Genomic DNA, 21,095 nt, shown 5'->3' with positions numbered 1-21,095 from the left:
TAAACTGTCTTACCTACTTTTCAGGTAAATTATGAATTTTGATAAATTATGTGTTTTGATAAGTAAAAATGTAGTGTGTGAGGTGGGGGACATAGTTCGGTAATAGAGGGCTTGCCTAGCATACACAAGGCCTTTGGTTTAATTTTCAGCATTTGAAGAGAAAATAATAAGCCGAGGACTGCAAGACAGTAGTGGTATCCTGTCTTATTTCCCTTGCTTGGCCACTAGCCGAGTTTCTTTTGTTCCCATCCCCTTTTCCTGTTCAGCCCTAGCCTATACTATTTTCACTGTTATTGAAATCGCTGCTTTTCTTAAACCAGGATCCACCCTTCCCCTCTTTCAAAGCACAACCCAAAGCCACCTCCTGTGGAAAAACTTCAGTCCTGCAGAAGGAAATGATAAACTTCCAAAGAGGCGATTATACCACTCCCTCAGGTTCCCCCAGTCAGCAAGTGCTTAAATGTCTAACCTGGTCTGGCCTAGTTGACAGTATCGTGCACTTTCGTAGGAGCTTCATAAAGCAGTTTTACTTACATTTATGACTTTGAAAGTTTTTGTTCTCACCAATGTTAGGTATTTTTAGAAATTAATACATTAAGGACAAATGACTTCTCCCACAGCAGTATTGAATAGCTTGTGATAAAAAGGAGGGAGAATCACAGATCTGGCTTTGACATTTACTAGACAGATAATCTTTTCTTTGAAATGCTTGGTATCAAAAGTGTCTTCAGATACCAGGCAAGTTGGCACACATCTGTAATCTCTGGGAGGCTGAGGCAGATTCCAAGTTCCAGTCCAGCGCTGTTGGCAACTTTTGTAATTTAGCAAGTCCCTCAAAATGAAAAATATAAAGGGGTGAAATATAGCTCAATGAGAAAGCTCTGGGTTCAATCTCCAGCACCAGGGGGACTAGGGAGGGGGAGTAAACTCCAATTTCAAATATTTTAATGCTTGCATATAAATAATGAGATTCCTTTGAGGTGGGACCCTAGTCTAGGCGCAGAAAAACTTATTTTCTTGCTACTGGGGAATTGAACCCAGACCTTGCACAAGCACTCTGATACTGAGCTGCATCCCTCTCCCTTTTTCATTATGAGACAGGGTGCTGTTAAGTTGGCCCAAGCAGCTGGTCCGATGGCAGTGGGTTATCAGAACTTATTAACATTAGTGTCACTAAAGTTGGTATACCACCACCCCCCCACTGCTAAATTTGACTGGCTTTAAAAATGAAAATAAAAAATAAAATAAAAATAAAAAATTAATTGGCCCAAGTAGACCTCCAACTTGAGATCCTTCTGCTTCAGCCTCCTGAAGTAGCTGGGTTTACCTGCATTTACCATTAAAATAGGCTCACATTCCCAATTATACATGCTCACAAACAACATGTACTGCAATCACATGTGTGACTACTTGTTACTACCTTTTATAGAGAGGTTAGAGGAGCTCTGTGATTGATGGTGATGACATCTGGTTGTACTCGCCACATAATCTCCTACACCTACTGCTGCACTTTGTAATACAACTTCAATTTTGTTGGATAAATGAGTGAGACCTAAAAACAAAATTATCAGATTCGGTCTAGATTTGATCACTCAGTCTGAGAAAAATGTTAGTGATGCGGGAGACTATATAACCATTACGTGGTACTGTGCCTAAGTTAAACGATAATAGCAGGAGGTAGTGGCACAAGCTTACAGTCCCAGTAGTCAGGACACTGAGCTAGGAGGATCGCTGTGAGTTCCAGGCCAGCCAGGGCGACTTAATATGTTCAAGGCTAGTCTGTCCTGCATAGCGGGACACTATCTCAAAAAAAAAAAAAAGTTACTATAAACTTCAAGACTGGAGACCACTGGGCAGAGTCCATTGGGAACATTTCAGAACAATTCTATCAGGCTATCACGACTTCCGCTGAAGAAACGACCACCACCGAGGTTGCAAGCAGTGGACAGCAATTGGTTCTAGCCTAAAACCAAAGCTGTATTGGCTCCTTATTTCCGTACGCCGACCCAAGATGGCGGAGCCCATGACTGAAAACCGATTCAAGATGGCAGCTTTCCACTCTCCCAGCAGCACCACACGTGGCCATCAGGGCCACGCCCACTTCCGGCTGCTCCGCACCAGCATGGCCGCTTTGGGAACTTTGCTCTTGAGTGAGTGGGTCAGGGCTATGGACTCGGAAGCTCGAGAGGGGCCGGCCTGCGACCCCGCACTGCCTGTGCGGGCAGTGCTGTAACGCTGTCTTGTTTTCCCAGTAGGTGTCCGGAGGCTGCACGGCAGCGCGTCGGCTCGGGCGGGCGGCCAGTGGCGCCTCCAGTGAGTGCTGGGCGCAGGGTGGGGGTGCGCGGGGTCCAGCAGGCGGAGCAGGGCCTCACCGGACTGTTTTTTCCCCCCCGCAGGCAGGGCCTGGCCGCCAGCCCTTCCGGCTACGGGCCGCTCACCGAGCTCCCGGACTGGTCGTACGCGGGTGAGCTCCGGACTCGCTGCCCCTGCGCGTCTTTACTCCAGGCTGCCGGCCGCGGGGGCGTGGGGCGGCGTGGGCCGTGTCTGGCTCAGTTTTTGGGAAGGGGAGTTTGGGAAAAGAAGCTCTCTTGTTTATTTTTGTCAAGTAAACTACGACTACGGAAAATAAAGATAGAAAGGATCGGCTTGGTTTCGGGGATGAGCAGAAGATAATTCCGACGGGGGCCGTCCTGGGACTGCGGGGGAGGGGAGACAAACTCAACATGGGTCAAAGGGGACATGATAGTCAAATAGGAAGAAGCCGTTCAGTGTGAATACTCTTGAGACTTCATACCAAAATTATACCAAATGCAAGAGGATAGAGACTGAGGACAGAAGCTTCTTTCAAAAGTCTTTTTTCAGCCCTCCTGGTAGTGCACATCTGTCACCCCAGCATTTGAGGGGCTGAGGCAGGAAGTTCACCAGTGATTTAAAGCCAGCCTGAACTACAACCCAAGAGCCTGTCTCAAAACGACAAAAAGAAGTCTTCTCTTTTTTTTTTTTTTTTTTTTTTTGTCTTTTTCCTTTTTATCGGTACTGGGGATCGAACTCATGACTGCCTGCTTTCTTTTTTTTTTTTTTTTTTTTTTGTCTTTTTCGTTTTTATCAGTACCAGGGATCGAACTCACGACTGCCTGCTTTCAACGCAGGCGCTTATGCCGCTGAGCTAAACCCCCAGCCCCAGAAGTCTTCTCTCTCAAGAAAATAGAAACAGGGCATAGTGGCACTTGTCTGTAATCCAGCCCTTAAGAAACCGAGGCAGACCAAGCTAGTATAAGGAGACCCTGTCTCAAAAAGAGTAGGAAGGGGAGAGAGAGAATATAGATATATTCAAAGGTGGGAGGGGGATACCGCTGAGATGTGTTCCCCACTCTAGATTCCATTTGCAAGTAGGAAACTGAGGCATGCTGAAGTGAAAAATGCCTGTGATAGTACAAGTAGGTAGCAGCAGAAGCCAAGCTAGAACTGAATTATGGAGGGGCCTTCTGCACAACACAGTGAGGTAGGTAGTGATACACTGGTGGATGCTCAAGGAACCTGGTCCTGCTTATTTAGGTACCTGGTGACTGAGTATAGTGAAAAAATTTTTTCACTTGTTGCTTAACCAGTAACTGGATCTCTTTGCAGTAGTGTGTGGAGAAATATTACAAGGATTGAAATTTTATATACCTGATTTTTTTTTTAATGATGAATCCAGGGTTGCTTGTGTGCTAAACAGACACTACCACTGAAGTACACTCCTAATCTCCTAAATGGTTTTTTTGTTGTTGTTGTTGTTTATGTACCTGATTGTTTTTTTGGTTCTTTGAGACAGGGTCTCACTATGTAGTCTAAATTGGCCTCCCAACTCATGGCAGTTCTTCTGCCTCAGCTTCCCAAGTGTTGGGATTACAGGCGTGTGCTGCCATCCCTGGCTTTGAACTCAATATATACCCCAGCCTGGCTTTGAACTCTCAGTCCTTCTGCTTCAGCCTCAGTGCTGGGATTCTGAGTCTGCATGCCACACCCAGCACATAAAGGGCTCAGCTCTGCAGATTACCTTGAATTTCAGGCTAATAAGGGTTAAGTAAATAGAGTAGATGCCTAGGAATTTGCTCATGGAGGGTCTGTTGTACCCACTCTTGAAGATAAGAGACTTAGAGGAGTTAAGCTACAGTGGGTATGAAATGGAGGAGAGGAGTATTCTCATTGCTGTTAGGAGGAGATGTTGATCATTTCTGACACTTGCCTTTTCTCTCCCTTCTGTCCGCAGATGGTCGTCCTGCTCCTCCAATGAAACGACAGCTTCAAAGAAAAGCCCAGAGGGAAAAGTTTGCAGTGAGTTGCTAGAGCTCCAGCTGGGCTGCCTCTGTAGAACTGGAGGGATACTTTTAGATCAAAATTTGTCTTAAGTGAAGTGGTATAGTCTTGTAATCCCAGTACTCCAGAGGCTGAGGCAGGGGAATTGTTACATGTTAGTGAGTTCAAAGTCAGCCCAAACTACATAGTAAGACCCTGTCTCAAAAAAAATCAGGAGTATGGTGGCACATGATGGTAATTCCAGCACTGAGGAAGCTGAGACTGAATTGCCATGAGTACAAGGCCAGCCTGGACTACACTGAAAGAGCCTGTCTTAAAAATTTGTTTTAAAAAGTTGTCTTAGGGGCTGGGGATTTAGCTCAGCGGCATAAGCGCCTGCCTTGCAAGTAGGGAGTCATGAGTTCGATCTCTGGTACTGATAAAAAGGAAAAAAACAAAAAAAAAAAAGTTGTCTTGAATGATGTTACATGTAAGTTAACATTTACGCTGCATACCAAGGTTTATCAACCAAATGGTTTAACACTGCAAGAAGAGAGGAAGCGAGCAGGGTGCTTCCAGGGCTGAACTCAGTGGTGGGTGTTCTGCCTCAAATTTTCTTCCCTCTGCTTCCCAGCACAGGGTTTGGTGCACTGGTTGCCAAGTCAGCAGTGTTCATTTCTAGCTGAATCTTCTGACTCTGAAAGAAAGGATGTGTGGTGTAGTGTTCACGCTCCAGATATTATCCATGGTTTTCCTGTCTGTTTCAGAGACGTGTGGTACTGCTGTCACAGGAAATGGATGCTGGGTTACAGGCTTGGCAGCTCAGGCAGCAGGAGAAGCTGCAAGAGGAAGAACAGAAACAGAAAAACGCTCTTAAGCGCAAAGGGACATTGCTGCAGAGCTCACTGGAAAGTCAATAGGAAGCAACTCTTATGCCCCTGCCCAGCCTTTCTGGCTTTCTTTTCCACCACCTGGATGTCTCATCTCAGCTAGAAGAGAGCCTTGTGTCCTGTCCTGTTACCCCCCACCTCCATGTAAAACGAGGTGGCACACCAGGAAGAACAGGCCATAAGATCTTCAGGAAGTGGCTCAGAGCCCTGATCCCTTGCTCCACCAGTTGCATTGAATGTTCTGTAAGGCTTTTGTCCCCTCCTTTGTGGACCACAGGACTGGCCCAACTTACTAGCAATAGTTGCTCTGTGAACATGAAAAGTAGGCAGCAGTTTTCCTGGCTTTAGCCAGCATGCATGTCTTTCATGATGTATGCAATAGTAGCTCAGCCATGTGCTGTAGCTATTTCATAAGTACTTGGAAAAATAAGTAAATAAAAGCAAGCTTAGACAAAAAATATCTAGCTAAGACCTCTTTCTCAGCACATAGCTGGTGTCAGTCTCCCTCAGGTTCAGTAGACCCAGCAGGATATCATACTGCCAGGCTGGTGTGGGGAGACCCAAACTTGGGTGCTGGGTTCTGAGACCTGCAGTAGTTGGGAATGAATTCCAAGGGTTGGTTAAGAGTGCCTCCTCACCCTACATAAGTGCTCAGTCCCCAGATAGTCACTGTGAGACCAATAATTCCCGCGGTCCACCTCCCACAGACTCAAGTTGCCGAGGACCTGAGAAGCCTTTTATTTATTGATCATGATCCCTCTGGATTCCAGGGCAAAGGACTTTGTACCCCTTCCAGGACTGGGCGTTAGACAACCATCTTTCTGCCTCAAACAATAGTTGGATCCCTAGCATTTCTGGAGCTTCCTACCTGACCTCAGTTTTTGTTTTTTTTGTCAGCCCCTCCCCCTTTATACTCTCTTTGCTTTTCTTTCCCTCCCTTCCCCCCATTAGGTCCTTCCTCTCCCTGACCAAATGCAATTCTTGGAGCTTAGATTTCGCTGATGGTCCAGTTTTCTATCTCCCACACTTTTCCTGCTTCTGTTGTGCTGCTTTTTGCTGCTTTTCCAGACCTAGTTCTCAGCCTCTTTCTTACCTGTGTCCCTTTCTCACAGAAAGCTTTAGGCCACCCTCCCCGTGCCCTGCATAACTCACCTGTTATTCTCAAAGCCCAGTCAGTCTGAAGATTTTACTTTTTTCTGCCCTCAACAGGATAGCAATAATTTTTATTTTAATGGGTTCTGTCAAAAGTGGTTATACATTTCTCAAACTAGACTCCAGGTTAAAAAAAAAAGTGGTTATACATATTTGCCTGTTTCACTCCTCAACATGAATACCCACAGACTGGAAGGGAAAAAAGCAGAGTTTGTATAACGAGAGCGAGCAGGGTCAAGAGGAAGAAAGGGGACTGGAAAAAAAATCGCTGTGGCAGGAAGAACGCCATGAATTCAAGGCCAGTGTGGGCTACATATCCAGACCCTGTCTCAAAAAAACAGAAAAAGACATACAGGAACAAATTCCCTATAAGTGTGATCAATATGTATGGCAAGTATGTATTAATAAAAAACATGAAAAAGTCATGAATACCCACCCATTTCCTCACACCCTTAAATACATACTCTGGAAAATCTGATTGGTTGCTTGTTATATCAAGGAGTAAAATAACTTGCACAGAAATAGAATTCTCAAGATCAAGTCCAAAACCTTTGAAATGACGTCAGACCCTATCTCTCCATGAGTTTATGTTTTAGTCATAAAAATGTCTTGGCAGTCATCTGACCATGTCAAGTACAGTCAGGCCATATGACTTTGTATCTCCATGCAAACACTGAGGTACTCATGCCTCCCTTTTGTACAGTGATAGAACATCCGTGTTTCTAGCTGTGTCCTCTAACTGGAGACTTCAACTTTTCTTGCAGCCAGAACTCTTAAGCAACGGGCTAAGAACAAAAATGATTCACACATCCTTCTGGATCTCCCTGTAAAGGTAAGGTCTCACTATGTAATTTGGGCTGGCCGAGATATTGCAGTGCTGGCATTATAAGTGGGCACCATCACACCTGACTTTTTTTCATTTGTATGTTTTTCTCTTTTATTTGTGTCTTCAAGACAGGAGCATACCTTAATAAGTACCTAGCATAAACTTAATATTTGTTGAGTAAAAAAATTATGTGAACAACCATTGGAACACCTGATTTATAAAAATATAATGCAACAAATATTAAATTATCATTTTCAAAAAGTGAATTTATGTATAGAGGCCAGACGTGGTGATGCATGCCTGTAATCCCAGCACTCAGGAGGCCAAGGCAGGATCGCTGTGAGTTTGAGGCCAACCTGAACTAATAGTGAGACCCTGTCTCCGCACCCCACAGTACCTCTGCCCCCCGAAAAAGTGAATGTATTTAACCATATTAGGCTGATAATAGAGCAAATGGGTGAATAATAATTCATGTTGTATAAGTTAGGCAAGGTTTCTATAACCTTAAAAATGATAATTCATGCTATAGCATATTTAGTAAACTAAAAACAGAAAGTTAGTTGGGAGAAGGCAGAGGAATTTTGTCTTATAAGAAATAGAACTGAGGGGCTCCATAATCATCTGGCATCCACTGGATATTATATCTGTGTTTAGAAATGCATAGGATAGGAACTCTAGGAATCTTCTGGATTCCCAGGTTAAGGTCAGTTCAACCATGGCCACAGTGTAACACTGGTGCTGAGTTACTCTGCACTAAGCAGCTATCCACATAGGCCCTGTGAGTGTGCAGGGTTATCTTTCAAATAATGGATCCTTGGCGGTCCTTAGAGCCACTCGATACTTCTGTCCCAGTTTCTCAGTTTCAGCCATTACACAATCAGTTATACAACGGATAAACTTAGTATTCAAGCAGTCTATCATTGATTGTACTAAGTCCAGTTTGGCTTTGATGCAAAAGTTGATAAAGTTGGTATCGGCCAGGATATGAGTAAAGGTGGGCCCAGCTGTGTGACACACTGGAAGAATAAACAGGAAGGATGTTGGGAGACTTCCTTTCCTTGAGAGCACTAGGATCTTTCTTTTCTTCCTTTTTAGGTTTCTATTTATGCTTTTCTAGGAGTCTCTCATCTCTGAGAATAAGCATTCAATTCACGGTGGCACACTTCCCTTGCTTTCTTTTGTTTCCTCATGTTCACACCATACTCCTGTTTCTTCTAGAATCACTGACAGTTTTACATTTAATTGCCTCCTTTTCCTCCTCACTTTTAGTTCTGAGTCCAGTCTTGAAAATTTTATTCTTTAAGTAATTGCCCCTTTTTCTTTGAAGATTTTACTCTAAAGAATTGCCAGCAGATGTGGTGGTGTAAGCCTGTAATCCCATAATTGGAAAGGCTGAGGCAGGAGGATCACTGGGAGTTTGAGGCCAGACTGTGGTAAACAGTAAGTTAAAGGCCAGCCTGGACTATACACAGTGAGACCCTGTCTCAAAAAAAAAGAAAAAAGAAATTCACCTCCTTTTCCAGTCCAGTGAAAACGCAGAACTAAACTTCAAAGCCCTAACCTCCAATCCCACCCTTTTTTCCAACAGTTTTACTAAACTTGATTTGCTTTTCCCCAAATTCCATTGTTTTGTACCCCTTCCCTACCCAAGCAATTCTAATTTAGGGAGCACCCAGACTGTAAACCACAGTAAGTGGGAGAGCACATCTTTCTACAAGGTTGGACCCCCAGACCCAGTGTGACTGGGGTTGACAGCTGGGTTTTGTTACACTTTGCTTTGGGAGCAGAGGTTATTGTAAATAGATTCCAACAGGCACCCAGTGTAGGGACATGAAAGACCAGTCCCCACCACTACCCAGACCTGAGCTTCCGGTTTGCCCTGACCCCCTCACCTCCTGGTGTGTTCCCCTCTGAAATGAGGTAAGTACTGACTCCACAGGTATCAAGCTACTTGCAATGTGTTTAGGAGGACAAAGTCTCCCAAGGTCCAGCCCTTGGGCCTCCCTACACCCCCCAGTGGTCCGCTGTGGCCTCAACCCCTGCAGATGGCAGTCTGCACCACAGAAAGGCAACTTTGCGGCCCCCGCCCTCCCTGTCCCTCCTGGCTGTAATTGGATTCAGGCTGTAACAACCACGTCCCCACAAGGAAAGGAGGGCATTAGGGCGGTGACGGGAGGAGAGGCTGCGGGAGAAGGGAGGGACCAAACGGGAGAGCAGAGAAGCCTCCCGGCCCACTTCGCCGACTAAGCAGAAGAAAGATCAAAAAACGGAAAGGAGAAGAGCAAACAGGCCCTTTGAGAAACAATCCCGTCATCTCCAAGCCGACCGCGCTCTCGGAATCCAAATTCAGTGCCTCCCGGAGACAAAGGCGCCCGACGGGAGCAGCGCGAACCCCAGGGCGCGGGCTCCGCTGGGAGCCGCACGGGCCGCCCCGGCTCCCCGACGTCTCGGACCATGTCTCGCGGCCCCCGCAGCCTCCTGCTGCCCCTGCTCACGCTCGGCACCGCGCTCGCCTCCCTCGGCTTGACCCAGAGCAGCAACTTCAGCCCCGAGGTAAGTGAGCCCCTCGGCCCTTCCTGGGGCCGCGCCCGCCAGGAGGGAGGCGAGCCCGGGGGTCAGGCGGGGACGGGCCCGGCCCGCGGAGCAGGGGCTCTCGGACCCCGCCGCCCCGGTCTGCAGGACCCTGTCCCGCGCTGGTCCTCCTGGTCTGCAAACTTCCGATCCACTAAACTTTTCCCTGCCTCTCACAACCCGCCTCCGCGCCGCCGACCTGCTTCCCCATTCCTTCTTTCCCTGGAAGAGCTTCACAATGGGGGCGCCGCCTCCCTGCCCTGGGCTGTGCTCTGGGTGCCGGGACCCTGGGAGCCCGGCAGCCTCACACTCCGCGCCGGCCCTGCGCCGTCGCTGGTGTCATGTGCAAGTTTCTTGTTTCCACAAGTTTCCTGCGCTCCCGCGCCCGCTGCGAGCCGGGCCAGTGAGCCCTGTGCGGACGCGTCTGCAGCCTGCCGCTGTCTGCTGCGCCCCCACGCTGCTAGGGACCCTTCTGGGTGCCGGCCCCGAGCCCTGGCCCCCAGGGTCGCCGTGCTGGCCGCGTTTCCATGCGCACAAAGCGCTCCTTGTGAGCCCTGGGCTCAGCCAGGCCACTGCCTCCTCAGTCCCCACCCCGCCGGCGCCTTTAGGCCTTTTTGTTCCTGACGTTAATTGTTTTTCTGCGTTAATTGCACGGTGACTGGGGGCATTGCACCGGGACTAGGGAGCGGACCAGCGCAGGGCATCCGACCTCGGTCCTCACCATTTCCCTGACCGTGGCCCATCGGGCCCGAGAGGAAGCAGCGTGGGAGTTGCCTGAGAAGTTTTCCTCTCACTCTTTTATTTTGGGGTGAAGGTGGGAGACGGATTTAATCAGCTTCTTATTTTGGGCCATCCCAACCCACTCCGGCCGGCCGAGGGCCTGGGTGCGGTTGGGAGGGGCCGGGAAAGGCCAAAGAAGGGGGATGGGATCTGAATTTGGCTTCCTGCGCTTTGGCCCCCAGTCCTAGGCCCAAGCTTGTAGGAAACCTCTGCCGAAAGAAGAGCGAACACGTTGTCTTTCCCTGAAAGACTCCAGGCTGCACGGAAAAGTGTGGCCCTATGGCTGGGGGCTACCCACTGGCAACTTCACGCCCTGCTCTTTTTTCCTGCCCTGCCCTGCGAGGCCCCTTAGGGGAGGGGCCGCAGTCCTGGCTCGGTTTTAAGTGGGTCATGGGCTATCTCTGTGCCAGAACCACTATTTTGCCTCTGGGCCCTGGAAGAGTGGGAGGCAGAGGGAAGGAGGCGCAGTCCCAGAGGCTGGAATCCAGGTCTGCTGTTTGCTGCAGGCTTACCCCTCTGGGACTCCCCAGGTGGGAGGTATTCCCTAGACGTTTCTCTCACCTCCCATTCATCAGGACAAAGCCAGCCTACTGAGTTCCACAACCCAACACAAGCCAATCTGGAGGGAAAGCTGGGATGGCCTAGACCTCAGCCAGCAGGGTCCCCTCCCACTAGGCCTCCACAGCCCTGCACCAGCTTCAGCACGACCCTCTCCTCTTCCTCTGGGCCTGTCTGGCACCCTGCCCTTCCCCCATCCCGCCGCAGACACAAGAGTCCTCTCTTCTGTGGTTCCGACCTCATAGTCTGTGTGGTTCTTGCTTTGCTCCAAGCCTGCCCCCGTGAGATGGAGGGAAAAAAACTTGCCCAGGCCTAGGATCGGGCACTTCCTTTTCAGGCCTGTGGCTCTCAAGTGAAGTCCCTTTCAGAACTAAGCTACCATTTTTCATTACAGGGTACGGGGCAGGGCTTGTGGGTGTAAATATTTAGACCTGCCTGCCTCTTGATTCACAGAGGGATTTACCCCAGAGCTTCAGATTGTGGATTCTGCCCAAGTCTTTGTCACCCTCCCACATAACACCCTGCCCTAGGCACCTTCCCCTCAGCTTGGCTCTCTGAGGGCATTCCTCCAGTCTTCTTGACTTCCAGCTGTAAAAGTGGGTCTTTGTCCTTCCCCTAGTCCTGAAACAGATGCTCCCCCAATAGTCAGAAGTCCAGGGTGTGTCTATCCTACAGGTGAGGCTAGGGACTACGGGAGTGTCCCACATACTTGGGTACAGGCTACAGCAGGCCTCCTGAGGGCACTGACAATGCCATCAGTCAACACAGGTCAGGGCAAGCCTACAGCTCTCAGAGATCACCTCTGGACCTGAGCAGAGCACCCTGATGGGCTTCCCCAGGGTACACCAGAGGTTCAGGGCACTCACCCCTGAACCCCTGAAGAGGGGCTGTCAGAGCTTTTTGGGGAAAAAGAATGGGTTGTTTATATCTGCAGCCCTGACTGCTGTCTGCCTTGGGGGATCATTTCCCAAAACTGTGTTGCAATTCTTGCCTCTGCGGGCTCAGGTCCCCAGTCAGCTGCTCCTGAATCACCCCCATTCCTGGTACAAGAGCATTGCTCCACCACCCAGGCTTGGGCCAAGATGGGAAGGACCCTGGGGAGAGCCATCCTAGAGACCATGGGTAGGGGGTGCAGCACCCTACCTCCTCACCTTCTCACTTCCCAAGTCCCTGGCCTAGGCAATCTGTAGCTTCCTTTGGACTCTTAAAAAGGCAAATCCGGACCAAGGACCAGAGTTGTCTGGGTCATGTCTCCATATAAAGAGAATCCCAAGCATCTTCATATGTATCTTGGCTTGTTTTACTTTTCAGGCTTTAGCAAAATACTCCGTTGTTCTTATAATAAAGGCTGACTTTTTCCTCGGTGGGACTTTGCAGTGTGCATACCTTTTGATCAAAAATCTAATTCTTTTATTTATTTATTTATTTTTGTCTTTTTCCTTTTTATCGGTACCAGGGATGGAACCCACAACTGCCTGCTTGCAAGGCAGGCACTTATGCCACTGAGCTAAATCCCCAGCCCCCAAAAATCTAATTTTAATTTAGGGCAATTTCCAGCCTTTGTGTTGTGAACAATTCACAGCATACCTGAAATAGAATACTACAGTCACTGAATCTCACTGTCTCCCTCATCTCCTCCACCATCCTGAAAGTCTTAAATGGGCTTTGAGGTTCCAAGGCCTAGCTCAGTGGTGCTTGAGTGGGGACATGGCTACATCAGACCTCTCACCATTTCACCTGTCAGCAGCCAGCCTCAGCCCTAGCACCTTCGCTCCTCTCCTTTCTCAAAAGATATCAGTGTGAGGGTCCTGGAGACAAGCGGCTTTGTTCTAGGAGAGCATTGTGTTGTGCACAGAAGTGTAGCCCTGACATTTTCCTGTACCCATCATGGACACAAACTGCTCCAGATGGACTTGCTGGATTTGCAAGAACACTGACCCGAAATCAAAGTACTGCAAGGAATCTCAGTTCTAAAAAGATTGTAGAAGTCTCTGTTAAACAACCAGTGCTCTCATTTTCAAGAAAACTGCAGGGCTGAAGATGTTGCTCAGTGGCAGAGCCTGCCTGGCAAACTTGAGGTTCTGAGTTCAATTCCCCACACCAAAAAAAAGAAAGCTGCAGCCAGTACGGAGCCATGGGTGCCCAGTCCTATCTGCGCTCACAGCCCCAACAGCACAAGCCATTCTGGGTCCCAGGCCAGAGCAGCCTGGGAGTTCCTCCAGACTCTGCACCAGAGCCAGGCTAGGAACACATCGCCCTTCTTCACTGTGCCAAAGTTGCCTGTCTGCCAGGGACTATGGGGATGCAGATGCAGCTCTTGGCCAAGTGGGGGTGCTCTATGCAACTCCCCTCTCCCTGCAGGCCTGGCTGCAGCAGTATGGTTACCTGCCTCCTGGGGACCTGCGTACCCACACACAGCGCTCACCTCAGTCCCTCTCAGCTGCCATCGCTGCCATGCAGAAGTTCTATGGCTTGCCGGTGACAGGCATAGCTGATGCGGATACCATGAGGTAAGTGCTCCACCCCATTAGGATTTCTGCCCAGCACCAGCTGGCAGTGCTGTGCACCAGAGATATTGCCACGTGAATGCCTGTGCTGATCTGGACCCCCTCAGAGTCACCCTGACCTCATAACCTTGGCCTTTCCTCAAACTGACACATACACAGCCAGCCCTGCCCTGATGCTGGGGCCAGAAGCTAGGATCCAGGGCCCGCTTTAGGGCTCCACCCTCTCCCCTGCAGTCCTTTGTCTTCATTCTTCACACTCCACACTGACCCCAGTCTCCCACTCCAGGGCCATGATGCGCCCCCGCTGTGGTGTTCCAGACAAGTTTGGGGCTGAGATCAAGGCCAATGTTCGGAGGAAGCGCTATGCCATCCAGGGCCTTAAGTGGCAGCATAATGAGATCACTTTCTGGTGAGTCCCAACAGGCCAGGGACCCCTCTCCCATCTGGTACCCTTCGCTATCAGTTGTGTTACCCAGAGACTCCCTGCACTTCTCCCCTACATTCCTGGGAAGCCTCCTGGGGAGTGGGGAGGACAATGGCTGTAATCCTGAAGAGAGAGCAGCCACCGGCATATACCCCAGTGCCTGAGAGCCAAAGCCTGAGGCTCCCCTAAGCTTACAGTTCTGGGGCTGAGGTGCTGTGCGTAGGCAGCAGGAGGTGCAGGTCAGGCACAAGGGGCTGGGCAGCTTCAGACCTGGGAAAGTGCAGGGGAGGAGAGCTTTGCCCCTTGTTATCTTAACATACCCCATCCTCTTCCCCCCATGGCTGGACCTCAGCATCCAGAATTACACCCCCAAGGTGGGCGAGTATGCCACATTTGAGGCAATTCGCAAGGCATTCCGCGTGTGGGAGAGTGCCACACCACTGCGTTTCCGAGAAGTACCCTATGCCTACATCCGAGAGGGCCATGAGAAGCAGGCCGACATCATGATCTTGTTTGCTGAGGGTTTCCATGGCGACAGCACACCCTTTGATGGTGAGGGTGGCTTCCTGGCCCATGCCTACTTCCCAGGCCCCAACATTGGAGGGGACACCCACTTTGACTCTGCTGAGCCCTGGACTGTCCGGAATGAGGATCTGAATGGTGAGTGAGGGAGCCCTGGGTCCTACACTGGGGAGAACCGGCAGTCATTTATGGAAAGATTCTCCTCTTTCAAAGTCCGAGGGCTAGAGGGGACCACAAAGATCTCCCAGTCTAACAAAAGCCAGTGTCCTGTTTTAAGCTTTTTACATCTGGTCTCTTCTCACTCACTCTCTGACTTGCCAATGAAAGACTGCAAAGCATCCTACAGGTCGAACTGTTAACACAGATCTTTCTGGGATTGGGCTGCTGCTCAGAGTACTCTGACTCCACCTCAGTTACTGACTAGATTTGTGCCTTATGTGCCAAATAGGAATCAGGACCTCAGGATTTGGCCCCTGGGTGGAAAATGTGGCCAATTGACTTTCGTGTGGTAGAAGAAGGGAAGGGATCTAGGCTGCTGTCTCACCATCTCCATCCCTCCAGGGAATGACATCTTCCTGGTGGCTGTGCATGAGCTGGGCCATGCTCTGGGCCTGGAGCATTCCAATGACCCTTCGGCTATCATGGCACCCTTCTACCAGTGGATGGACACAGAGAACTTTGTGTTGCCTGATGATGACCGCCGGGGCATCCAGCAACTTTATGGTGAGTAATCTACACCCACACATGCTCCTTCCAAAACTGCATTCCCTCTGGGTCTCTGGTCTTTGCATCTTCCCTCTCTTGTGCCCTACACACACACACACGCACACACTGTCTGCCCCTGCCTTCATCAACTCCCACCATGGAGCATACCTTTTCTGTCACCTCCAGCTGATTGTGTCAGCCTCCCCCAGGGACCTATCCATATCCTTTTTTCTAAGGCACTTTCTGGCCATCTGTCTGTCCTTCCAAGTCTGAAGTATTCCTCTTGTTCTGTCCCCCAGGGAGTGAGTCAGGGCTACCCACTAAGATGCCCCCTCGACCCAGGACTACCTCCCGGCCCTCTGTCCCCGATAAGCCCAAAAATCCCACCTATGGACCCAACATCTGTGACGGGAACTTTGACACCGTGGCCATGCTCCGAGGGGAGATGTTTGTGTTCAAGGTGAGTAAGAAGTAGACTGGTTCAGGGAATGAAAGGGCTGTGTGGGGGGAGGTGGGGCAGGACCAGCCACAGGTGGGCTGGCCCTTGTTAAAATCTAAGGGGAGTCTGAGGGGCTGAGGAGTGGAACTAAGCCACAGGATGTAAAGAGCTCTTCTACTCTGACTGGCTTTCAGGAGCGCTGGTTCTGGCGAGTGAGGAATAACCAGGTGATGGACGGATATCCAATGCCCATTGGCCAGTTCTGGAGGGGCCTGCCAGCATCCATCAACACTGCCTATGAGAGGAAAGATGGCAAATTTGTCTTCTTCAAAGGTAACCGGGCAGTCCACCTTCTCTTTGGGAGTGGGCAGGGTCTCCCTGGAGGAACCGAGTTCTTCCAAAGACCCCAGCACCCAGGTTGAACCCAGAGTCTACCTTTCTTCCTCCATCGCAGGAGATAAGCATTGGGTGTTTGACGAGGCTTCCCTGGAACCCGGCTACCCCAAGCACATCAAGGAGCTGGGCCGAGGGCTACCTACGGACAGGATTGATGCAGCTCTCTTCTGGATGCCCAATGGAAAGACCTACTTCTTCCGGGGAAACAAGTGAGACCTGGGCCCTTAACCCCAGGCCCCTCTCCTCAGAAACACCATCACTCCCACCCCCATGGTCTGGAAAAAGGCCTTCTTTGTCCCACAAAATGTTTCTCTAGAGAAGTCCCAGCTGAACCTTTGATGTTGCCTAAAATGGCCAGCCTCCTTGGGTGCTGCTTGAGTGGGATGTGACCGGGTCATCATTTCAGACCTGGTCATTTGATGCCTTCTGCTCAGTGCTGTGCTCCAACCCAACCGCCAGGCACTGTCATTAAGGGCCACTGGTGGCTCTTTGCAGACTGGTCCCTACCTCCCACTTCCTCCTGCCGCCACTTCCCTCTGTGGGCCTTCATTACCCAGAATGGCCTGTTCTCTACCTCGGGCCACACCAGCCCTTGTTCACTGGACTGTGCCACCTTGGGTCCTGCTGCCATCTGAAATCATGCTAAGTGTCCAAACACCCCTTCCCCCAGGTACTACCGTTTCAATGAGGAGTTCAGGGCAGTAGACAGCGAGTACCCCAAAAACATCAAAGTCTGGGAAGGGATCCCTGACTCGCCCAGAGGGTCGTTCATGGGCAGCGATGAAGGTGAGTCGGGCAGGGAGCATGTCTGTGAGAGGAGGAGGAGGAGGAGGGGAGCGCGGTTAAGGAAGAGTGTGGCGTGAGCCACAGTGATGACAGCACCGTGCTTCCCGTGGGTTGGGCATCAGACTCGGGGTTCTGACACATCTACCACTTTGTCCCTGCCACCCTTCCAACTTGCTGTGATGACTGCTCAGTTTCACAGCTAAAGGAAGTGATGTTTAGAAAGACTGAGGTGAGCTGGGCACAGCAGTGCACACTTGCAGTCCCAGCACTCTGGGAAGCTGAGGCAAGAGGAAGGGAAGTTCAAGGTCAGAGTGGGCATTTTAGCAAGAACTTGACTCTAAATTTTTAAAAATTGAAAAAGGCAATAAATAAATAAAAGAATTGAAAAAGGCTTGGGGTATAGTTCAGTGCCAAGGCCCTGGGTTCAATTTCCAGTGTGAGGGGAGAAAAGGAAGAAAGAAACAGAGGAGGGAGGACGGACAGGTGAGACGGAGGCCGGGCAGCTGCAGTGAGCCCGGCTGGCCCTGCCGCTCACCTAACTGCACTGTCTTCTGTACTCTCATCCTGGGGCCTTCTTGGACACGCATCTGCTCTCCTCACCACCTCTGCACTGACCCCTCCAGTCTTCACTTACTTCTACAAGGGGAATAAATACTGGAAATTCAACAACCAGAAACTGAAGGTGGAGCCGGGCTACCCCAAGTCGGCTTTGCGAGACTGGATGGGCTGCCCGTCAGGGGGCCAGCCGGACCAGCCGGACCAGGGGACTGAGAAGACAGAGGTGATCATCATCGAGGTGGAGGAGGAGGGCAGCGGGGCTGTGAATGCAGCCGCGGTGGTGCTGCCCGTGTTGCTGCTGCTCCTGGTACTGGCCGTGGGCCTCGCAGTCTTCTTCTTCAGACGCCACGGGACCCCCAAGCGACTGCTGTATTGCCAGCGCTCTCTGCTGGACAAGGTCTGACCCCCACTGCCCGCCCACCCACTCCTACCACAAGGACTTTGCCTCCAGGGCTGCAGCAGCAGATGGTGGTGGGTGGGTTGCTCCTACCCATCCTGAGCCCCTGTCCTGCCTTGTCTTCCTGCCTGGCCTCTCCCTCACCCTGGTGTTGCTTCTTCCCTTTCTGGGGCCCCTGAGGGCTGAGCAAGAGGGCAGCCCCTTCTAGCCTCTGGCACTCAGGGGACCCCTACAGCTCTGTGTGTGTCCAACCCCATCTGAATGTCGTGGGGGCTCTGCACTTGAAGGCAGGACCCTCGGACCTCACTGGTGAAGGTCAGATGGGGTCATCTGTTCCTTTTCCATCCCCTGACTGACCTTAAACCTCTGAACTCTGACCTCAGGAGGCTCTGGGCACTCCAGCCCCACACACCCTAGGTGGACCCCAATTAGTAGCCTCCCACCACTCTTTGGCTAAAAGGAATCTAATTTTGGTGGCAGAGACCGTGAGGGAAGTAAGGGGAAGGACTGCTCTGCCACCTTAAGATCTAGGTGGAAGCTCAAAGAGGGTCTTGGAGGCTTGGATGGTCACTTTCCTCTTCATAGAGATCTGCTTCTGCCCCCTGCCCTCAACCCTGGAGACCATCCAAAGGAGGAGCCTGAGCCATTAGGACTAAGCTGGGGCGGAAGAAACCCTTGGCAGCCCCAACCCCTCTCAAATGTTAGCCTCGGATGGGGATTTCAGGGTTGGAGAGCTGAGGCCAGGGATGTGGCCCAGGCTGGAATGGGCTGAGTGGAGGACCAGAGCTGGAGTCCTGGGCATCAGCCTGGTAGCCGCAGAAGGAGCCTTGGTGAAATGGCAGGCAGCTGGGGCCAGGACCTGAGGCAGAGCAGTCGGCGGGGATGGGAATGATGGGCAGCGGCAGTGGGTGGCTGGGGGCTGGCAGGCCGCAGGCTGGGCTGTGGTGCCCGGGGAGGGCTCCTCTGTGTCCCCTTTCTTGCTGACTAGACAGCACAAGGGGATGGGCAGGAGCCAGTAGCCAAGAAAGGACAAGTTCAGGGACTAGGAACTTGGGGACCTTAGGGAGACGGGAGCTAAGAAGGCACAAGTGCAAGCACTAGGAACTTGGGGACCTTCGGGAGAGAGGCCACTTACTCGTGGGATCAGAGGAGATTCCAGGGGCCTGCAGTCTGCCTCACCACGCCCAGGGGTACTTCATGGGGGGTTAGCACCTCCCTGCCACCCACAGTCAGCCCACCTCGCTGTGTCCTGCCCTCACTCTGCCCACCTGGCCCACCCACCAGAAGTCTCCTTCAGCCACCAGACGTGGCCACGGTACTGGGGACTTAGAAGAACGAGACCCTGTGTTGAGAGGAGTGGGATGTTGGGGGTAGGGTGTGGGGGTAGGGGAAATGGGGTGAACGGTGCTGGAAGTTCGGCTAAATTTCTGTCTTGTTTGTTTTTTGGGTTTTTTTGTTTAATGTATATTTTTATTATAATTATTATATATGAACTCCATTCAAGTTGTTTCTTTTTGTTAAGGGGCATGGGGAGGGGGGAGGGGAGGGAGGTGGAGGCATCTGACCCCAGAAACCTGCAGGGCGGGGCCGGGTCAGTGCCCTCTAAGGACATTTTTGACTTTGTTCAACCTTTCCACAAAGAATAAACTGTGTTTCACATTCTCTGTGTGGCTCAAGTTCTGTTCTGCATAGGGGCACGTGGGATGCGGTTGAGAGGGGGCTGGAAAGGGAGACAGCTGGCGTCATGAACAGAGTTTTCCATGAGGTGGGGTTTGGGGATTTTTCATAAAAGATTATGTTTATTCTTAGTGGCATACGAAGAGGATTCAGGGCCCAGAACTGGGGAGCAGGTCATATGCTATTAGGGCCAACTGTTCACTCCCAACCTGCCTTGAAATGCTACCTTTACTTGGGAGGCTGAGGCAGGATGATCCTGCAAGTTTGAGGCCAGCCTGAATTGCATGATGAAACCTTGTCTCAAAAAGATAGGGCTGCTGAAGGCTAAAGGAAGTGGTCAAGCTGAGGCTACTTGGAAAATCTTCCTAAATTGCATTACCCTACCGTGTGATCTGGCCACAGCCCGTGAGTTCCCCAACATCTCTCTGCCGAGGTTGAGGCCTGTCTTTGGCAGCCTCAGTAGCCTAGGAAGGTTTTTCTGGGCCAGGGGCTCCACTGCTGGAGCAGGACTCCAAAGAGAGACTGCCCTGTAGCTTATTAAAAGGTCCCTGCCCGTGGCAAACAGTGGTCTCCCCTCAGTTGCTTAGGGTGGCCAGGTTGGAAGGGCAGAATAACCAAGCTTTGTTTCCTCTTTCCTTAGAGTTGCTGCCCTAGATGGGGTTCCCAGCTACTGACCCACCCTTCCTCCAAAAAGCAGCCCAAGGGTGGAATGGGCTTGGTTGCTGAGTCAGCTCAGCTGGAGGCGAGCAGCCCCTTTCTTCACCCCCCTTCCCTTCCTGCCTCAGCCCAGCCCACCCGGGCTCCAGCCCAGGCCCTTCCACAGCTTGCCTGGCGGAGCTCTGGCCCCACCTATGCCAGTCATCCACCCAGCAGCTATTCAGGGTTGCTGGCATGATTGCTTTGGCAGAGGGGTATCCCACATTCCTGCCAGCCAGGAACCCTGACCCCAGGCCTGGCCTCCTGCACCTCCCCTGCCAACAGCTGTTTGGTAGGACTGATGTGTGTCTATCTCGCCACCCTCACTAGCGGGACAGGGACCTTGAAAAGGCAGTATGGGGAGCTCAGGGCAGTGTGGGGGGGTATGTGTGTGGCGAGAAACTCAAAGATGAGCTCATGTCCCTTTGTGTTTTTGTGGTCCACATCTGGAGGCAATTACAGATGTTATCCAGTGGGAGTTCTGCAAAACACAGCTGGAGCCAGTGGAGGAGCTGGAAAGGGGAGCCTGCCAGAGGGAAGAGGGGGAGCCTCAGGCTCCCGTGGCTGGAGTGCGGTTTCTCCATCACGAGGAAATTGTTTGGCCGTGATTCTGGAATCACAAGATGCTCTCTGAAGCCAAGGGGGAGAGAATGGAGTGAAGACCAGAAACAAAGGGGGAAAAGTGGAAGACGACTTCAGAAACAGCCCAATGGAGTGAGGGCTGCAGATGGTAGCTCAGGGCTAGAGCGCTGGCCTGGCCTTCCGGGGCCTCAGGTTAGCTCCCCAGGCCCTGCCTCTGTTCTTTCTCAAGCGGGTGGCTTGGGGTCCTGTGCTTCTGATGTGCTTGGGCCGGTCTAACCTACCCCACCAAGGCACCTGCAACCCAGGGAGGTGTCTTGGTGATCACAAGGCACCACTGCAGTGAACCCCTGG

At 51.2% G+C, this 21,095-nt stretch overlaps 2 protein-coding genes and 1 pseudogene across 5 annotated transcripts; 2 read left to right on the top strand and 1 right to left on the bottom strand.

Annotated features, from left to right (window-relative positions):
- The first annotated feature begins 2,061 nt into the window (after window positions 1–2,061).
- Mrpl52 (mitochondrial ribosomal protein L52) lies at window positions 2,062–5,626 on the top strand. Of its 4 annotated transcripts, none has more exons than XM_005005653.4 (5): window positions 2,062–2,150; window positions 2,253–2,313; window positions 2,397–2,464; window positions 4,253–4,317; window positions 5,046–5,626. In XM_005005653.4, exons 1-5 carry the CDS (start codon window positions 2,123–2,125, stop codon window positions 5,196–5,198), a joined length of 375 nt encoding a protein of 124 aa, XP_005005710.1. In that variant the 5' UTR covers window positions 2,062–2,122; the 3' UTR covers window positions 5,199–5,626. The 4 variants fall into 4 exon arrangements, with proteins under 4 accessions (XP_005005710.1, XP_003474551.1, XP_063092972.1 ...); XM_003474503.5 differs by having other exon boundaries at window positions 2,094–2,150; window positions 2,256–2,313; XM_063236902.1 differs by lacking the exon at window positions 2,253–2,313 and having other exon boundaries at window positions 2,115–2,251.
- A 1,642-nt stretch (window positions 5,627–7,268) lies between these two features.
- LOC100718878 (rRNA-processing protein FCF1 homolog) lies at window positions 7,269–9,602 on the bottom strand (annotated as a pseudogene).
- On the top strand, window positions 8,122–19,451 carry Mmp14 (matrix metallopeptidase 14). Its single transcript, XM_003474502.5, has 10 exons — window positions 8,122–9,699; window positions 13,417–13,565; window positions 13,849–13,971; window positions 14,339–14,646; window positions 15,070–15,231; window positions 15,513–15,673; window positions 15,847–15,985; window positions 16,107–16,257; window positions 16,719–16,834; window positions 17,458–19,451. The coding sequence occupies exons 1-10, from the start codon at window positions 9,601–9,603 to the stop codon at window positions 17,793–17,795; spliced, it is 1,746 nt and encodes a 581-aa protein (XP_003474550.1). The 5' UTR covers window positions 8,122–9,600; the 3' UTR covers window positions 17,796–19,451.
- The last annotated feature ends 1,644 nt before the right edge of the window (window positions 19,452–21,095 follow it).

This window comes from Cavia porcellus, unplaced genomic scaffold, assembly GCF_034190915.1.
Source record: "Cavia porcellus strain 051 isolate PalLab524CR breed Dunkin Hartley unplaced genomic scaffold, mCavPor4.1 scaffold_26, whole genome shotgun sequence".
In the NCBI taxonomy this organism is placed as follows: Eukaryota; Metazoa; Chordata; class Mammalia; order Rodentia; family Caviidae; genus Cavia; species Cavia porcellus.
Note: the sequence above shows the minus strand (reverse complement) of the source record. Positions and strands in the feature narration are given on the sequence as shown.